The sequence below is a fragment of the Alosa sapidissima genome, chromosome 9 (assembly GCF_018492685.1).
Source record: "Alosa sapidissima isolate fAloSap1 chromosome 9, fAloSap1.pri, whole genome shotgun sequence".
NCBI lineage: Eukaryota > Metazoa > Chordata > Actinopteri > Clupeiformes > Clupeidae > Alosa > Alosa sapidissima.
The window spans coordinates 875,336-895,021 of NC_055965.1; the positions used below are offsets into that span (position 1 = coordinate 875,336).

A 19,686-nucleotide genomic window follows, 5' to 3' on the forward strand; every position below is an offset into this window, starting at 1 on the left:
GTTTTTAGTATGAACAGTCTTACCTAGCGCTCTCTCAAAAGATCATTTTGACTTAATTTAAGAACACTTTGACTTATTTTAAGGAGTCTTTTCAAGAAAAATTTACTCAACGCACTGGCAGACAAATTTGCTTGTTTTTAGAACAAATTTGCTTGGCGCACTGGGAGACAAATTTGCGATTTCAGGATGAGACGTCTTAAAAGAAATCAAACTCTTCTTAAATTAAGTCAAATTATTTTATGAGAAAGTGCTAAGTAAGTCTCTTTATACTGGAAACAATACAAACTTGATATTTTGATCTTGATATAAGATTAATAAGACTTGGTTAGATTTTATTAGATAAACAGTTTTGCAGTACAGTAAACAGTAACAGATTCGTTCACCACTCACCATTCATTGTCGTAATCTCTTGGAATTGTCTGTAGGTCATGCTCCAAACTTTCATCGATGCTGCGGAAGTTTTGGATGTAACGGAATACATGCTTCATTGTTGCAACAACATTCAAAACGAGCACACTGCTGTATTCACCCTACATGCTGTCTGTTGTAAACAAAAACAGTAGGCTAGCAGATGTGACAGCGGCCGCATATATTCTGCGTCATAGTGTATCTCGCCTCTTGCGAACTCTACAAGCTCCCACCCCTCACTCGACAACCACACGGAGATTCTGTAATGTGCGTGTATGTCACATTTTCTCATGTCACTTCGTTGTGCGGCTAATAACTTTATTAATGTTTCTTTGTCTGACAGCTATGTAATGATGATGCCATTCAAGAGGCAGGCATTGGTAGAGTTTGAAAACCTTGACAGCGCTGACCGTTGTGTGACCTATGGGGCTAAAGAAGCTGTATACATTGCCGGCCAGCAGGCCTTCTTCAACTACTCCACCAGCAAGAGGATCACAAGACCCACCAATGCAGATGACCCAAATAGTGGGAACAAAGTGTTACTACTCTCCATCCAGAATCCACTCTACCCCATCACTACAGTAAGACTCTTTGCACATCATGTATTACATGTCCACTAAAGTTGGAGATTAATCTACTTCACACTGTTCTTCCACAGAAACATCCTCCTAAACCTGTTGTACATTAGACGTCCTGCACATCTTCTAGCGCAATGTTAATCAATGTGTGGTTTGCAAGCCTCATGCAGCTTGCCAAGTTATAATTAGTAGCTCACACAGCAGCTAATAATTATATGATAACATAGACAATACTCTCTGTCAATAAAGATTAAACATTTGATTATATAATTGAATTGTACAACAACTACTGGCCTGATTTTCATGAAACTTCGTCAACATTGTCAGAAGTTAGAGATTAAAGCTAGTTACTGAGGTAAATGTAAAACCTTTCACCTTTTCACAAAGTTGTCTACACTATTTGACAAGATTCCATAGGAACATAAGCAGCGCATTGTTATGATCACTGACCACTGATTTACACTGCATTGTATTTTTCCCCTTATCTGCCTTAGGATGTTTTGTACACAGTCTGCAATCCTATTGGCAATGTGCTGCGTATAGTGATCTTCAAGCGCAACGGAATTCAGGCCATGGTGGAATATCCTTTCTGGAGTCTAACTGTACAAAATAAACAGAAGGCTCCATAACAGTTAGAGACTTTGTTTGAGTAACTCAAGAATATGAAAGTGTTGGTGGTTGTTGTGGTGATTATTTTAGATTAGATTAGATTCAACTTTATTGTCATATGTGCAGAGTACAAGTACAAAGACAGCGAAATGCATCTAACCAGAAGTGCAAAATGTATGAACAACAACAACATACATTTGTTATGTGCAATGTAGTAGCAGCAACATTATAATAGTAAGAATAATATAGATATATGCAGTGTATTAACAGAATATAATATAAGAAAAAAGAATAAATATGGATATTCAGTATGAAATATATAAACAGATATGTACTGTACAGGATTTACAGCTATGTGCAGTGTGGTAACAGTACCATTGTAGTGCAGAAACAGTAACATTATAAGAGTAAGAATAATTCGTACATTCTGCAGAGGTATTACTGATGATAATGCGCTTGCTACCAAGGAACCAGTTTCCACTTTAGAATGGGAGCCAATCTCCCAGTTATTAAGTGCTATTTCACACAGCAACCTGGGCAGTGAAATGCAGCAATGAGGTTGAGCCATACACTTGCTTATTCTACAACTGTTCTCCTACTATTTGGGATTTATTCAGACAGTATACAAGTAGGTTATGCTATATTCTATTTGGGTACTTACTACTAATTAGTATGTAGAGATCAAGGCTTACAAGGTCATTATTAAGATTATATCAATAATAAAGGCCTAATTCGTCATGAACAAGAAATTAGTGAATACACACCTAACAAATGGTTAATGTTGCCTAACACATGCCTTACAAGTCACTAATACAGGTATTAATTAGGTATGTATTGGTGGCTAACATGTGAACCTTAAAATAAAGTGTTACCGAATAAGTGTGCATTTATCTGTGCATGTAAACACTTCTAGTGTTTATGGATAGCATGACCTTTGTATAAGTATAAGTATAAGTATACAGTATATACTTTTTTGATCCTGTGAGGGAAATTTGGTCTCTGCATTTAACCCAATCGGTGAATTAGTGAAACACACACAACACACAGTGAGGTGAAGCACACACTAATCCCGGCGCAGTGAGCTGCCTGCTTCAACGGCGGCGCTCGGGGAGCAGTGAGGGGTTAGGTGCCTTGCTCAAGGGCACGTCAGCCGCGGCCCACTGGTCAGGGCTCGAACCGGCAACCCTCCGGTTACAAGTCCAGAGTGCTAACCAGTGGGCCACGGCTGCCCAATTTGGCAGTACCTACCACAATTTCTGCCTTTTTTATTAAGAGAGTGTATATCAGAATGTTTTTTTTTGTGTGTGTGTTTTGTTTGTGTTTTAGTAAACTCCAATGACCTTTTTTCAAACCCTGGGAAAATAATGCTTTGTTCAAGAATTCCAACCCTCAAACCTTCTATTCCTTGACTTGCCTCCTCTCACATTTGAGTCCATTCAGAATGCCCAGAGGGCGAAAGCCGCCCTAAATGGAGCAGACATATATGCAGGATGCTGCACTTTGAAAATTGAATATGCGCGGGTAAATCTGCAGTGCTTACACACATCCATACACACACACACTCTGGCAGCATGCATGCATACACACACACACACACACAGGTGCACTCTTCACACTCACAGTCACTCTAACACACATGCAGTGCCGCTGTGCTCTCTTTCGCCCCCTCATTGCAGCCCTCACGCCTCAATGTAATCAGAAATGATAATGACAGCTGGGACTACACAAAGCCCTTTCTCGTCAGGAGAGGTGAGAACATCTGTGCGATTCTATGTGTGTTACTCTGTGAGTGTGTATTTCTTTGTTTATTTCATGTTATGTGGAATTCATACTAAAATGTTGCATACACGCAAACCTAAAACTTGATGCACGCAGCATTCCATGCACCTTTTCTTTGTACATTCCAATTAACTTGAAATTAAGCGCACATGCACAATTACTGCACTTCACCCTCTCTCCTCTGTCAATCCTACTCATTTTAATATGCTAACTACAAGGCCACTCAAGAACGCAAACCTCCACAAAGTGTTTGTGTGTGTGAGTGGGTGTGTTTATGTGTGTGCGTGCATGCTTGCATGTCTGTGTGTATGCATGCCTGTGTGTGTGTGTGCATGCGTATCTGTGCTTGTGTGTGTGTGTGTGTGTGTGTGTTCATGTGTGCGTGTGTGTGTGCAGGCATGTGTGTGCGTGTGTACGTGTGTCTTAATGCTTGTGTGTGTGTGTGTGTGTGTGTGTGTGTGTGTGTGTGTGTGTGTGCATGCGTGCATATGTGTGCGTGTGTCTTTGTGTTTTTGTGCATACGCAAGCTTTGTATATCAGGTCCCAGGTGTCTGTGTCTACACCTAGGGCCTCATGTACAAAACTTGTGTACGCACAAAAATGTTGCCAACGCCATCTTTCAAGCTCATGGTCTCTGACTCTAAAAACCACTGCCACACTCTGCCACTCACGCCATTTTGTTGGATAAGAGGACTTCCACCTCACATTCGCTGGAAATTACCTTTTTTATTTGCTTACTATGAACCTTACTCTTTGAGGCCTTAAAAACAGCTCTCTTTTTAAATTGGCCATTTTGGATTGAGCTGTGTTGTGTCACATTAAAACCAAAGCAGTAAAACACATTTGTCATGGATTACTATGTTGTTAGCTGATTGAAAGGTGTGTTTGTTTTTGAACAATGTATTTATTTCACACTCCTCTGTTAAATGTCTGATTTCAGAACGTACCAAAGGAAGACAGCGACAGGCCATTTTAGGGGAGCATCCCTCTTCTTATGGAGATAATGGCTATGGTCAGTTCTTCTATTCATGTTTTTTCTTATTTTAAAATAATGATCACCAAATAAATATATGTTGGTACCCTTTCTACAAATAAAGAAGAAGAAAAAACATTGTATGCCGGGGAAAAAAAACATTGTATGCAGTCTGACAGGTGTACACTACAGACAGTAGTGTGTCATTACATTGTGATAACGTGATATCCAAAAAGGCAGCCGACTCACTTTCAGTTTTTACAGCAATATCTTTTCAATTAGTTAAAGTAGGCAAATCTAATTTGTGAGATCAACATACAGCGCTGAAAACTGGTATTTTAGTTTTTGACGCCTTGATCCAAAGTAACTTACAGATACCAATTGCAGGCGCCAGTTTCCCTGGAGCCATTAGCCACGTACTGTATGGGTCTAGCATTTTTTGAATGGGCCAGTGTTTAACACAATTTTATATAACATGGCACAGTGGCCAGAAGTGCACATATGACAGGTAACAGGTAACTTGTGGGCAGCCATGGCCCACTGGTTAGCACTCTGGACTTGTAACCGGAGGCTTGCCGGTTCGAGCCCCGACCAGTGGGTCGCGGCTGAAGTGCCCTTGAGCAAGGCACCTAACCCCTCACTGCTCCCCGAGCGCCGCCGTTGAAGCAGGCAGCTCACTGCGCCGGGATTAGTGTGTGCTTCACCTCACTGTGTGCTGTGTGTGTTTCACTAATTCACCGATTGGGTTAAATGCCGAGACCAAATTTCCCTCATGGGATCAAAAAAGTATATATACTTATACTTAACAAGTGCTATTCCTACTCTATAACAAAAATAAACCTGTAATTTGGCCATTAGACGTTAACTCTGTGGGTATTCTGTCCAACTTCCTTGGCTAAAGTGTCCTTCACACTAAGAACGATAACTAGAAAGATAACGGCAAAAAAAGCTAATATGAATGACAACGTCCACACATAAACTATAACGATAACTGCGATAAGCAGCGAATACCATTGGTCAGTGTGGAAGCTTTTATGGTTATAGTTATAGTTAATTTTCTAGTTATCGTACGTTCCTGACATGAATGGCCTTTAAGACTGTTAGATGAACATCCAAGCACAAATGACGGGAAGTAAGATCATTGGATAAACATATTTCCAAGCTTCCAGTAGGCCTTGTTCCTTTGTAAATTTGAGAATAATAATAATAAAAGAATAATAAGTTGAAAGTATTTTTTTTTCTAAGCTAACATTTCATTTTAAAACATCTCAATGAGAATGAAATCACCATAAAAAATATATTACCTATACCAACAGGGTCACCATGACTGTGATGTACTGTAAAGTGGGTGTAAAAATAGTGGTGTTCATTCCTTTATAAAAATTACATACTAACTTAGGAGGTTAATTTGTTTTAACCCTCATTTGAATTATTTGCAATTATCATATACAGGTTTGATGATGGGCCCATCACATTTCGGCCAAGGATTGTACACCTGCTGTCTGGTTGTATTTACACCACTGTTAACTACAACCCCAAATCAGAAAGAGTTGGGACGTTGTGTAAAATGTGAATAAAAACAGAATGTAATAATCTGCAAATTTCGTAAACTCATATTTAGTTGCCAAATGGACACAGACAACAAATGTTGAAAATGACAAATTTGTCTATTTCATGGAAAATATATTCATTTAGAATTTGATACCAGCAACACATTTCAAAAAAAGTTGGGACAGGGTAACAAAATGCTGGAAAAGTTGTGTAATGATAAAGAAAACAAAAGGAGGAATGTTTCACAACTGATTAGGGCTAACAATGATAACAATGAGGGCAACATGATTGTGTATGAAAAAGGGCATCCCAGAGAGGGGTATTCATCACTTTGTGTAAACCGGTGTGGACAAATGATGAAACAATGTAATTTTAATGCTTCTTAGCATGAAATTGTGAAAAATTTGGGGAATTTATCATCTACAGTACATAATATCATTAAAATATTCAGAGAATCCAGAGAAATCTTTGCCAACTAGCCATGGTCTTTTGGACCTTAGATGGCACTGCATTAAAACCAGACCTGTCTCTATAAAAAAAAAATCATTGCATGGGCTCAGGAAAACCTCTGATAACCATTGTCTATGAGCACAGTTTGATACTCAATTGAGAAATTCTAGTGTAAACTTTACCATGCAACAGCCAAAATTATATTTAGACATGATACATAAATACCACCGACTTATCTGGGCCTGAGCTTGTTTAAAATGGACTGAGGTAACGTGAAAAAAGGTCCTGTGGTTAGACCAATCAAAATTCGCAATTCTTTTTGGAAATCATGGACTCATCTGGGCTTAAGAGGAGAGGGCCTATCCAAGTATCCAACCTATCCAACTTGTTTTAGGTGCATTCGTGTAGAAGAATGGGTCTTTAAAAATAATTTTGCTACCATTTCGTGGCTTCCGCTGACAAAATAAATAGTTCGCCACACAGATTGAAGAACTTTACAGTTTCAGGTGTTGCGTGGCAACGTGTTACTAGCTGACTTTCACTTTCAATGAAATTCCATTGAAATAAGCAAACAGACTTCTTGTGGAGTGATCTGAAAGACATTAATCAGAAGCACAAAACCCATTGCCATTGACAGCGGTGATTATATACTTTGCCAGTGATAATATAGATTTAACAGACCTCCGAACGTTGGGAAGGCCCATTCATGTGAATGGAACTTTCTGCAGCACTCTGAAGAGCCGTGTTAAAGCTAATTGTTGCAGCATAAGCTCCGCAAACAGAGCGCTTCTGTTGAGCGCCAGAAGTAGCTTCGCTGTTGGAGGCAATTATTGCCTACAATAGACATTAGAAGCTCTCTGTGAGACAAAGAAAGTTGCATCAGCATACAGGTTGGCCCACTCTTTCCACTGAGCAAACTGCTCCAGTCACCTCAGGTCTTCTCCAGACTATTTGTTTCAGCTCTTTCCATATAGATGTTCAATAGGATTCAGAGGCTCGAAGGCCACTCCAAAATAGTTTACTATTCTTAATAGCCTGGGTGAACCTAGATGAACATGTTAACAGGTTAGTCTGGGTCCACCCAAACTATTGTTCTTAGCCATTCTTGGATAGTTTTAGCTGTGTGTTTTGGATAATTATGTTGGAAGACCAATGACCTTCAATTATGCAGTGTCATGTTGACAAAGTCCCCTCTCTTGCCTCGCTCCCTCTTCCTTATTCTCATTTTAGGCTCTCACTGCCCCCTATTGCCACTGCCCACCAACACCAGATTTAAGAGAAGCTCACATGATTTGCCAGAGGTGGTCGCTTATCCTTTACCCCAGACTTCCTCCTACATGGGGCATGCCACAAGCTCAGTTGCCATGGTGAGCGGCCTTCACCCTGGGAAGATGAACTGCACCCGCATCTTTAACCTCTTCTGTCTCTATGGAAACATTGAGAAGGTGAGTGGTTATCTAGAAGAGATTAGAGCAGTAGTAGTTGCACGTATGACTGGCAACATCACAGCATGGGATGGTAACAGGACCTTTACAGCCAGCGCTGCAGGAGAAAGACCAAGCGGATCCTCGCTGACCCCAGTCATCCCAGCCACAGTCTCTTCACCCTCCTACCGTCTGGTAGAAGGTACAAGAGCATGCGAACTTGTACCAGCAGATATAGAGACAGTTTCTATCCACAAGCCACCAGGATGCTGAACTATCATTCTCTTCATCATACCTAATCAACCTCGCACCTCTTCAGGGTTTTTATTTATTTATTTTATCTTATTATTTATTACAGTGCATGAAAATGCACTGTACTGTTCTTCCTAGGCAACAACTTCTTCTTATTATTATTCCGATTACCACTTTTTCCGTACGCTATTTCTCTTGAACAGTTTAACTTAGAAACTTCATTCAAACTTTGTAACGTAGGTATTCAAACGGACGAAGCTGCTATGTCTTTTCAACTTTGAAACTTTTATACTTTTTAAACTATTAAAGAAAAACTTTTTAAAAATCCCCATAGACTTAACATTGCCGATTGTGACATCATAATACGGCCGTTAAGCAATTAGAATCCTATGGCAGGTGTTCAGGCCACCTGGATCAACTGCCAGTCTCAGGCTTTAAGCATACAAACTGGCCCTATTAAGACTACACATCCTGTTCAACTGCTTCCTCTGCCAAAAAATGTTTCAAAATAAAAGTCCTCACTACAACATTTCACTGTTAAACAATTTAACCCTTTAAACTACTGAACTTTTTAACTGTTCAGCCATTGTAACTGTTACTTGTCATCAACTATGACTCCTACCCACTGTAGCTAGTTAGAATAGTTAGCATGTTAGCATTGCTAACATTGTTAGCATTTTTAGCAAAACTGCTAAAAATGATTAGCTAAGTAACATGGTTAGCATAGTTAGCATGTTAACATTGTTAGCATGCTAGTTAGCATTTTTAGCAAAACTGCTAAAAATGATTAGCTAAGTTAGCTAAGTAACATGGTTAGCATAGTTAGCATGTTAGCATTGTTAACATGCTAGTTAGCATAGTTATCATAACTACTAAAAATGATTAGCTAGGTTAGCTAAATCACATGGTTAGCATAGTTAGCATTGTTAGCATGCTAGTTAGCATAACTACTAAAAATGATTAGCTAGGTTAGCTAAATCATATGGTTAGCATAGTTAGCATGTTAATATTGTTAGCATTCTAGTTAGCATAGTTAGCATAACTACTAAAATGATTAGCTAGGTTAGCTAAGTCACATGTTTAGTATAGTTAGCATGTTAGTTAGCATAGTTAGCATAACTACTAAAAATGATAAGCTAGGTTAGCTAAGTCACATGGTTAATATAGTTAGCATGTTAGCATTGCTAGCATAGTTAGCATGTTTAGCAAAACTGCTAGAAAATTTTAGCTAAGCTAGCTAAGTAGCATGGTTAGCATAGTTAGCATTGCTAGCACTGCTATAAAACATTAGCTAAGTAACATGGTTAGCATAGTTAAAAATCTTAGCATAACTGCTAGCAAACATTAGAGCCATTCCAACTTTCAGTTATCGTCAAATATCTACTTATACACAGCCATTAAACTATTTGAATATCAACATTCATTAAACTGCTATAAAACATTAGCTAAGTAGCATGGTTAGCATGTTAGCATTGCTAGCACTGCTATAAAACATTAGCTAAGTAGCATGGTTAGCATAGTTAAAAATCTTAGCATAACTGCTAGCAAACTATAGAGCCATTCCAACTTTCGTCAAATTATCGTCAAATATCTACCTATACACATTCATTAAACTTCCAGTCTGTCAACAATTTAACAATTTAACTCTCTTAAAACATTAGCTAAGTAGCATGGTTAGCATAGTTAAAAATCTTAGCATAACTGCTAGCAAACATTAGAGCCATTCCAACTTTCAGTTATCGTCAAATATCTACTTATACACAGCCATTAAACTATTTGAATATCAACATTCATTAAACTGCTAGAAAACATTAGCTAAGTAGCATGGTTAGCATGTTAGCATTGCTAGCACTGCTATAAAACATTAGCTAAGTAGCATGGTTAGCATAGTTAAAAATCTTAGCATAACTGCTAGCAAACTATAGAGCCATTCCAACTTTCGTCAAATTATCGTCAAATATCTACCTATACACATTCATTAAACTTCCAGTCTGTCAACAACTTTTAAACTATTTACCTTCAACTTTTAAACGGTCTACTTTTAAACTATCTATTAAACTAGCTGTCTATCAACAACTTTTAAACTATCTACTGGCTATCAACAACTTTTAACTACATTCAGCTTTTAAACAGTCTACTTTTAAACTATCAACTTTTATTAAGCTATGCAGCCACCATGTCTATCCTAGCATCACCGTAGTAACCATCTCTGTATTATCTATTTTAACTATGATACATGATATTTTACATCACAACTTTAGCATTTTCATGCACTGGTAATTCCTTGGAATTGCATTTCTAGTTTACACACATACCCCCCCCCCCCCCGTTCTGCCTACACACACCATTTCATCACCCCCCCCCCCCACACACACACACACACACACACATGTAACCCCCCCGCCCCCCACCTAACCCCCATACACACACACCTTTTCCTCACCCCCCCTTACACACAAACAGGCTTTTAGTATTTTTAGTATCGTCGATGGGTTAGATGACATCCTGCAAAAAGGAGGGCCTTGGTTAGAACCTTGTAGCCAAGACCAAGTCCTTGTCATGTTAAAGTTTGGGAACCCCTGTTCTAGTTCATCATAGCTTAAAATAAAATGTACCTTTTATTTTTCATTGGATATGGCTCTCCAAAACTGATGCATGAGATGTTCTATACATATATGAATCTTTGAATAATTATTATTGTAATGGTTTTGCATTGTTTTGGTCTACAACACCACTCCAAATGGCACTAGGCAACCCTACACATTAGTTTATTTTATTTGCCTGGTTTAGCAACACACACATTTTCATAGGCTAGGCTAAGGGTCCTGTGTATCTGACAAGGGGTCCTTGTCTCATTGAAGATCTGCACTAAAACATTGTGTTTTATACCGTTGGTGCCCATTTAGCTATTTTTTGTTACCTCCTCAAATAAGCCAAAGATCCACCCGAGAATGACATTCAGCAACCCCTCTGGTATTCATCCTTTTGGAGCTGTGCACCTTTAGCCTGGTTTCACCAGACTCATTGCTTCGTTTCACTTAGTGAAGAGAGTCTGGGCACTCTCCATTGGGAAATGTTTTGTAATGGGTGTAGACTTTGCGTTAACTTTGGTTAGGCTGGGAGAGTGATTTTGATCACATTGATCAGGGATTCCTAACATTACATCCTACTTTGTATAACCTTTACAAATTGATAATAAATCACATCACTAGTTATGTACATTAGTACATTAGTTATGTACAATGTACAGTACTTACATTTGCTGTTCTTTCGACTTCAATTTTGTAGGCTTTGCTACTATCGTTTATCACAGCTACTTTCGATTTTTGAAACAAACATCATCCCCTCTCTTCGCTGATATATTTATAGATTATTTTTGTAATTATTTTTTGAGGGGAGAAATTTGGAGTCAAATTATTTGGCAGACCCCTAGTTTAATGATTGGAACACCTAACATTAAAAAAAATAGCTTTATTTTTAACTATTTATGGAAGGTGGGGTTTAATGGGGTTTAATTCTTTAATTTCCCCTTGTGGATCAATAAAGTATCTATCTATCTATCTATCTATCTATCTATCTATCTATCTAATGTATTAATGGGCTTGTATTAGCTTTTTGTCTGAAAATAATGACATTGTTGAAGTTTGCATACTTAAGTAAAGCACTTAGATGTTTGAGATTCCTTTTGATTCTGTCAGGTGAAGTTCATGAAGAGTGTGCCAGGCACAGCATTGGTGGAGATGGGTGATGAATATGCTGTGGACCGAGCTATCACACACCTCAACAACATCAAGGTCTTCAGCAAGAGGCTTAATGTCTGGTGAGAGGCATCTTTCTCTTGCCTTTCATCAGTGGCATATAATGTGTTTACTTATGCTGTGCATTTAGATAGATATTGCCTACACTGAGCAGCTATTAGAAGAGATTTTATTTTTTTTTAGTATACTTTTATTGGCCTTTTATGCCTTTAATTTACAGGACAGTAGAGAATGACAGGAAGCGAGTGGGAGAGAGAGTCGGGGTGGGATCCGGAGAGGACCACAGGGCAGGAATCGAACCCGGGTCGCCGGCGTACGGTGCAGGTGCCCCAGCCAGCCGCGCCACGGCTGGGGCCTAGAAGAGATTTGAAAGCACAGCACTTTTTGAATACATTACCCTGTTAATTTTACGAAGAAATAAAATCATGAAATTCAGATCATATACATCATAATATCATTATATCATTTTAACTCTATTTCATAGTTATATAGTGATTACCAAAGGCAGTATGGAGCAAAAACAGAGACAGCAAAGTTTTGACTTAAACAAAAAAAAAAAACATTAGAGTTCTTCCGTGTCAAATCAGATACGGTTGTGGCTGCACCGTCTCAGATTTTGTTCAGACCTGGGGCCTCATTTATAAAGCATTCTTACGCACAGATTTGATCTTAGACCGTGCGTACGCTCAGATGCCATCCATGCCAACGCTCAGATTTATAAAAACCGTCTTTGACGTGGAAAAGTGCTTATCTCCACGTCAGGTTCAAACTTGACGTACGACCATTTCCTTGTGGTAATGCCGGGGTATTGCAAGTAATTTGAGGTTCTAAGTGTGATGCATTTTCAAAATTCCAAGACCAACGATCTCATGTCTTTCTTTGCCCTATGCATGATCAATATCAGAAGATTTTTAAAGACGTTTTTGGACGCAGCTTAATGTTTCATGGTTTGGCATAAAACTGCTAATGAGAAGTATAGCACTTAAGAAAGTGAAAAAATGTATAGCTTTCTTATTTCATAAAAACACCAAGACATACGATAGAATGATTGAAACATTCTTACAGGTGATCTAGTATATTTAGTGTTCTCACCAATCTAATATTGACCATAAAATGTCCAATTGCCTTCGTTTAGGAGAGGACAAGTACATTCGTGCCAGGGATGTAGTGGTAAAATAAGAGGTGGGTGAACTATGAATTCTGCAATCTCGGTGAGGTGGACTGCGCCATGCGGTATCGGATTTTTTAAAAAGGCATTCGAACATGTTTGATAATGGTGGAGGTTATTATGCAGGTTATAATCTTATTTTATCACTACATCCCTGGCACAGATGTACTTTTCCTCTCCTAAACGAGGACAATTGGACATTTTATGGTCAATATTAGATTGGTGAGAATACTAAATATACTAGATCACCTGTAAGAATGTTTCAATCATTCTATCATAGGTCTTGGTGTTTTTTTATTATATAGATATTATGAAATAAGTAAGCTATACGTTTTTTCACTTTCTTAAGTGGGCTATAGTTCTCATTAGCAGTTTTATGCCAAACCATGAAACATTAAGCTGCGTCCAAAAACGTCTTTAAAAATCTCATGATATTGATCATGCATATGGCAAAGAAAGACATAAGATCGTTGGTCTTGGAATTTTGAAAATGCATCGCACTTAGACCTCAGATTACTTGCAGTACCCCGGCAATACCACAAGGAAATTTGAACCACAAGTTTGAACCCGACGTGGAGATAAGCACTTTTCCACGTCAAAGACGTTTTTTATAAATCTGAGCGTTGGCATGGATTTGAGCGTACACACCGTCTAAGATCAAATCTGTGCTTAAGAACGCTTTATAAATGAGGCCCCTTATCTATATCATCAATGGGTCCTAAAACCAAAGCCTGTGAAAATATTTCTGTGCAAATCTTCTGTCTTCGTAGCTGTTTCAGACCTTGAAATTCTTTCATTTTTTCAGCTTGAAAAACACGTGCCATGTTTGGGTATTATTATCTTGACAAATATTTTCCCTAGCCTCCTCAAATTTTCTAGAGTGGAAGACCAACTCATAAAAAGCATGTGTAAACAATTTAAATCTACTAAATGTCTCCTGACTTTCGAAAGGGCCCTAGATTTTGGAAAAATGTGCATTAAGTGTGATATTGAGGGTATTAAAAAGCAGTTTGTTTTTTTCATTTGGTATCAGTCACTATTTCTCCTTCAAATACATCAGTTTATGAAAGTCTCCATATCAAATGACCATGACAATAATAAGGATAAAAGAAGGTGTTTGTATTTTTGTGTAATTTTCAAGCAACTGAAATTGCATGTGGGGTAGCTAGTAGTACCATAAAAATATATGTGAAAATAGCTAAGTATATGGATATTTAATGTTTAAAGTACCAATATTGTACCAAGCCACATTCACAGAATAAATGCATGTAGTTACAGGTGTTTTGGGAACACCAAAATAAACATTTACAATAAACAATAGATTTTAGCGCCCCCTCAGGTGAAACACAGCATAGCATTTTGCTCCTTTTATAAGATATTAACTCCTTCTTTACACTACACTTACACTAGTTGAAGAACTAAATAGCTGAGAGGATCTGGCCATCCTCTGGACTCTGGCAGCTAGACGCTTAACAGTGCCACCAATGCCAACACACACTCTTACCATGACTTGTAGCAAAAAAAATGCTGTAAAATGCAAAAAAATTGGCCTCTGCAGCTTTTAGCACTTATATGATGCAGCACAGGTGTGGTTGGAAACAACACTGGTAAGTGGTGCAGTCAGCCTGTATACCCAAATATTGTTCTGAGTCAGAGTCTGTTATTGTATGAAGGAAAAAGGGTGCCAGTCCCAGCCACTACCACGACAGGACATCAATATTCACTGTATAAGAAGACGTATAAAGATACTCAAATGGCCTTTGAAAACTTCATAGCCACCGATGAATGAATAATGGAACATGAAAGGATATCCCCAATTAAGGCCTATTCTAGGTCAATGGTTAAAATATAATTTCTAGTACATAATTCGATATTTGGCATCTTTTTCATTTTCAAGATATTAGGAATGTCTTATTCTTTTTGAAATATGGGAAGGAAAATGTAGCCATTCTGTTTTAATGCCTTGTAAAAGGAGCAAAATGCTATGCTGTGTTTCACCTGAGGGGGCGCTAAAATCTATTGTTTATTGTAAATGTTCATTTTGGTGTTCCCAAAACACCTGTAACTACATGCATTTATTCTGTGAAAGGGACTTGGTACAATATTGGTACTTTACTAAGACTATGAAAACAATAGAAGTGAACACAAATATTTTACAGGTTTTAGTTATGGAATCTAAACTCCTTTTTTGTCGGTGCTGCAACCATTTTCCTGTATTTTGTCTGATTTGACACGGAATGACTCATTGTCATTAAGAAAGTAAAACTGAACCAGAGATAAAGTCTCTGTGTGTGTGTGTGTGTCACTGGCTATTAAGTTATCCAAATATTATAATATATATATATATATATAGTTATAGTTACTATTATATATATATTATAATATTATAGTATTTTCCCACTCAGTCAATGACCTGGCCATAGGTGACTTGTTTTTATTTTCTTGGATCAGAATTTTCACCATCCATCAGGCATATAACCCAGTTTTCTTTCACAATGTTTAATGTATTTAAGAACATAATCATGGGCTATAGTGGACATAGCCCCAAGACTAACATAAAGGCTAATGCTTACAGACTATCAGTGTTGGGCAGTAGTGTCACTATAAGTAGAGGTGTTATTAGCTTAACTACGCTTTTCAATAGCATGGCAGTAGTGTTATTATTTTCTGAATTAGATATAGCTGTTCAACCTTATAGTGTGGTAGACTTCACATAAACTTCATTTTCATAATGCCATGTGTCTCATTTTGCACTCTTTCCTCAACATATTATTTTCTCTACAGTGTGTCCAAGCAGCAGGCAGTCATCCCAAGCCAGGTCTTTGAACTTGAGGATGGCTCCAGCAGCTACAAGGACTTCGCTATGACCCGCAACAACAGATTCACAAGTGCTGGGCAGGCCTCTAAGAACATTATTCAGCCACCATCGTGTGTCCTCCATTTTTACAATGTACCTCCTTGTGTGACAGAGGATGAGCTACGAAGGGTATGTTACCATTCCAAAAGTTCTTTCGTTATGCTGTAAAAAGTGTAAGAGGATTTTGAGGTAGAATGGTGGCAGTTATAGCAGGCACAAAGCACACTAGTAAGGAAGCTTCTTTGAAAGCATAGCTTTGCAAGAGACCAAATATCTCACACTGGAAGAGGAACTATGGCAAAGCTACTCAAGAGAGAAATATAGGTTGGTAAGCTAAAACGTCTTAGGGTCTGATTTAGGTAAATAAGGCAAGGCACGTTTATTTATATAGCATTGATTCTTGAGAGTCTTTAAAGGGATATTCCACCATTTGGGGAATTATGCTCATTTTCCACCTCCCCTCAAGTTAAACAATTGATTTTTACCTTTCTCCAGTTCATCCAGCCATTCTCTGAGTCTAGCGGTACCACTTTTAGCTCCAGCCTAGCATAGATCATTGAATCAGATTAGATCATTAGCATCTCGCCTCGCCTGCTAGCATCACGCTTAAGGCGAGACACTACAGGTGAATAGGGTAAAATTTTTAACAAGCAGATATCACTATGAAACTTCCCCAGTTGATTACTTACATTAATATGAGAAAACAATGTATTACAAGTTTGCTGTAATTTAATGTTTACATATGCAAATTAGGCATTATCTAATTAAATATGCGCTAATTTGCATACATTTTAAGGCACGAAACCTGAGCATTGGATACAGCCAAGTTCAAAATTATGTTTTCATTGTGTTCAGATATTAGATGGGAAAACATTTACAGAGGGATTTATGAATATCTACTTTTGTTATCCTGTAAATCAGAAAATTATGTCACTAGCCTTAAAAAATCGCTTTTTTCCATGTTTTTAGGCATAAAATGTCATCTAAGTCAGGCTAGGAATAATATATCAACAAACCCCTCTGTAGAAATCTTCGACATATAGTTAGGCATAAATCCAGAAAGTTTGGTGTATGTACGAGCTTCTTAAGTGGAGTTATTGAGCTCAGAGTGTGAGCGGAAACTCATTTTGAGAAAACAGCCTTGAAAGACAGCCATTGAGATTCCATTCTCAGCCTAGACTCGCCTTTGAACTTTCGCGATTGGTTGCTGATACAAAGGAAGTGTCCATATATGGATCACATAGCGTGATACAGGAAAAACAGAGCTTTCTAACGGTAGTACACATGTTATGTTTTGGACCACGGTCGCGGGAGTGCATGCAAGGTTAGAATGCTAACTTTTGCTGAATTTAGGAGAAATATACAGGCGCGAGTAGACACAATATAATGAAATAAACACCTAAATGTGTAAATCGGACTTTTTTGTTGTAGTAGTGTGATAGAATACATGCTAAGGTAACATACTAGCTCAAAATCTCGAAATTGACCAGTGCATGAAAAAACGATGTTTTCACCTGCCGTGTCTCGCCTTAAAAGTGACTAAGATTTCCGGTAATTTTCCTATTTAAAACTAGTCTTTTCTCAAGTTAGAAAGTGTAATTAGAGTAACAGAAAATGAAACATGCATTGCATTGTGAGTGTACCATGAGCGAGCAATGACATCACGCAGCACCTGAAAATAGTCCCCATAGGCTACTTCCAGCAACAAGTTTGAGCTGCAGCAGTTTATTACAGTGCAAGAAAATGCACTGTACTGTTCTTCCAAGGCTTTTTACAGTGCATGAAAATGCACTGTACTGTTCTTCCTAGGCAACTTCAACAACTTCTTATTATTATTATTCCGCTCACCACTTTTTCCGTACGCTATTTCTCTTGAACAGTTTGACTTAGAAACTTCATTCAAACTTTGTAACGTAGGTATTCAAACGGACCAAGCTGCTATGTCTTTTCAACTTTGAAACTTTTATACTTTTTAAACTATTAAAGAAAAACTTTTTAAAAATCCCCATAGACTTAACATTGCCGATTGTGACATCATAATACGGCCGTTAAGCAATTAGAATCCTATGGCAGGTGTTCAGGCCACCTGCAGCCTCAGGCTTTAAGCATACAATCTGGGTCAATTAAGACTACACATCCTATTCAACTGTTTCCTCTGCCCAAAACTGTTTCAAAATAAAAGTCCTCACTACAATAATCCACTGTTAAACAATGTAACCCTTTAAACTACTGAACTTTTTAACTGTTCAGCCATTGTAACTGTTACTTGTCATCAACTATGACTCCTACCAACTGTAGCTTGTTAGCATGGTTAGCATAGTTAGCATGTTTACATTGTTAGCAAAACTGCTAAAAATGATTAGCTAAGTTAGCTAAGTAACATGGTTAGCATAGTTAGCATGCTAGTTAGCATTTTTAGCAAAACTGCTAAAAATGATTAGCTAAGTAACATGGATAGCATAGTTAGCGTGAAGCCTCTGCACAGCCCGGCGCCATCGACTGGTCTGGCACATGCACTACAGCACTTTTAGCCGCTTTCACCTCTGTTTATGCACACAAGTTTTTTCTTTACCGGTATCGTTAAAGGTGTGAAAGCGGTAAGAGAAAATACACCCATTGGTTTCGTGTAGAGGTAGCCTAAGACAATAGAGAGCAACAAGTACCCACACAGATGTAAATTGACTGCAAAAGGCATTCTTTAGAAATGTAAAAAGAGTTGGCCAAAAGGCTGGTCCTTACACAGCCCTGCAGTATTATGCCCTTTTTGCGGGACTGATGAGATGTTTACCTACGCTAATTTAAAACAACTGGCATGTCAACTTAAGAAGAATAAAGAAGAAATTGGATTCGGCATGATGAGAACGAAGCTGGAAACACTTCTGAGGTTTAAAAACACTTTTGTGAATCTGCTTAAGATATTTTGTGAGACCTTCTTAGGAAGATATTGGTAACTTAAGTCTATGTGGTGACTCTCTAGTCCTGAGCCCCAAGGCACACTATGGTGCCCCAGAACAGTCTAATCAGGCAACACTAGGCTACCAGCAGAGCTCTAGAAGCGCAGATCAGTGTGAAGCTGAAGTCCTGAGCAGTCTCTCTGGTCAGATGCAGCAGCCAAATCAGTAGCTCGGTGAGGGCAAGGCAGCTACCATGGCAGTTATTGCTAGCATTGCAGCTCAGTAACAGCTCGATTAAGCTCCAGCAATGTTAGGTCTTCCACAGTGAACAACACCACTAATTCAGTTTAAAATTATGCTTGTTAAAAAGCTTTTTGCTGGCAAACATATACTTCAAAATGACACTACAAAACAAGATAAATGTTATAGTTTATTTTTCAACATCAGCTAAATGGTTTTGGAAACAGAATGTCTATTGATCTTACCCTGCTTTTCACCGTCTCTTAAAACAACGATACCTTGAGCGCATCTTGCAGGCAGGCAAAATTGAAAGGTCACATTGATAGCCTATGACGTCACCTACCGGCAGCAGCGCAGGTAGATGAGGCCACCACCTTTACTTACTTTTAAACATTTTTTATTCTCAAATAATTTTTTCACAGGTTAATTTTTAAATGTTTATGAGTAATTTTATGAAGCATTGATAATTTAAATGGACACTCAAAAGGGCACTTATGGACATTCCTAGGCAAAGGGGCAGGGGCTCAGGCACCCATAGCTCCCCCCTCTGAACGTGCATGATCCTCAGTGTCAGTGGACTGACAAAGACTGAACAGAGAAATGGACTGAAACACAGTAAGTAGCCTGGTAGCCGCGTTAAGCAAATTAATAATGTGCAGAGTGCAGCCTTTGGTAGGTGATTTGTTCTGACGAGTACCAACCCAACAAAACATCACTTGTTTTTGTTCCTCATTGCTTTCCTAAA

The 19,686-nt window shown here is 38.3% G+C and overlaps 1 protein-coding gene across 1 annotated transcript in view; it reads left to right on the top strand.

Annotated features, from left to right (window-relative positions):
• The window catches only part of LOC121718555 (heterogeneous nuclear ribonucleoprotein L-like), a 64,917-nt gene that overhangs the window by 36,946 nt on the left and 8,285 nt on the right, over positions 1–19,686 (top strand). Inside the window, exons 3-10 of the mRNA XM_042103580.1 lie at positions 752–989; positions 1,481–1,566; positions 3,020–3,116; positions 3,272–3,344; positions 4,315–4,386; positions 7,579–7,793; positions 11,723–11,844; positions 15,735–15,936. Coding sequence (XP_041959514.1) covers positions 752–989; positions 1,481–1,566; positions 3,020–3,116; positions 3,272–3,344; positions 4,315–4,386; positions 7,579–7,793; positions 11,723–11,844; positions 15,735–15,936 — 1,105 coding nt within the window. The remainder of the gene's footprint in view (positions 1–751; positions 990–1,480; positions 1,567–3,019; positions 3,117–3,271; positions 3,345–4,314; positions 4,387–7,578; positions 7,794–11,722; positions 11,845–15,734; positions 15,937–19,686) is intronic.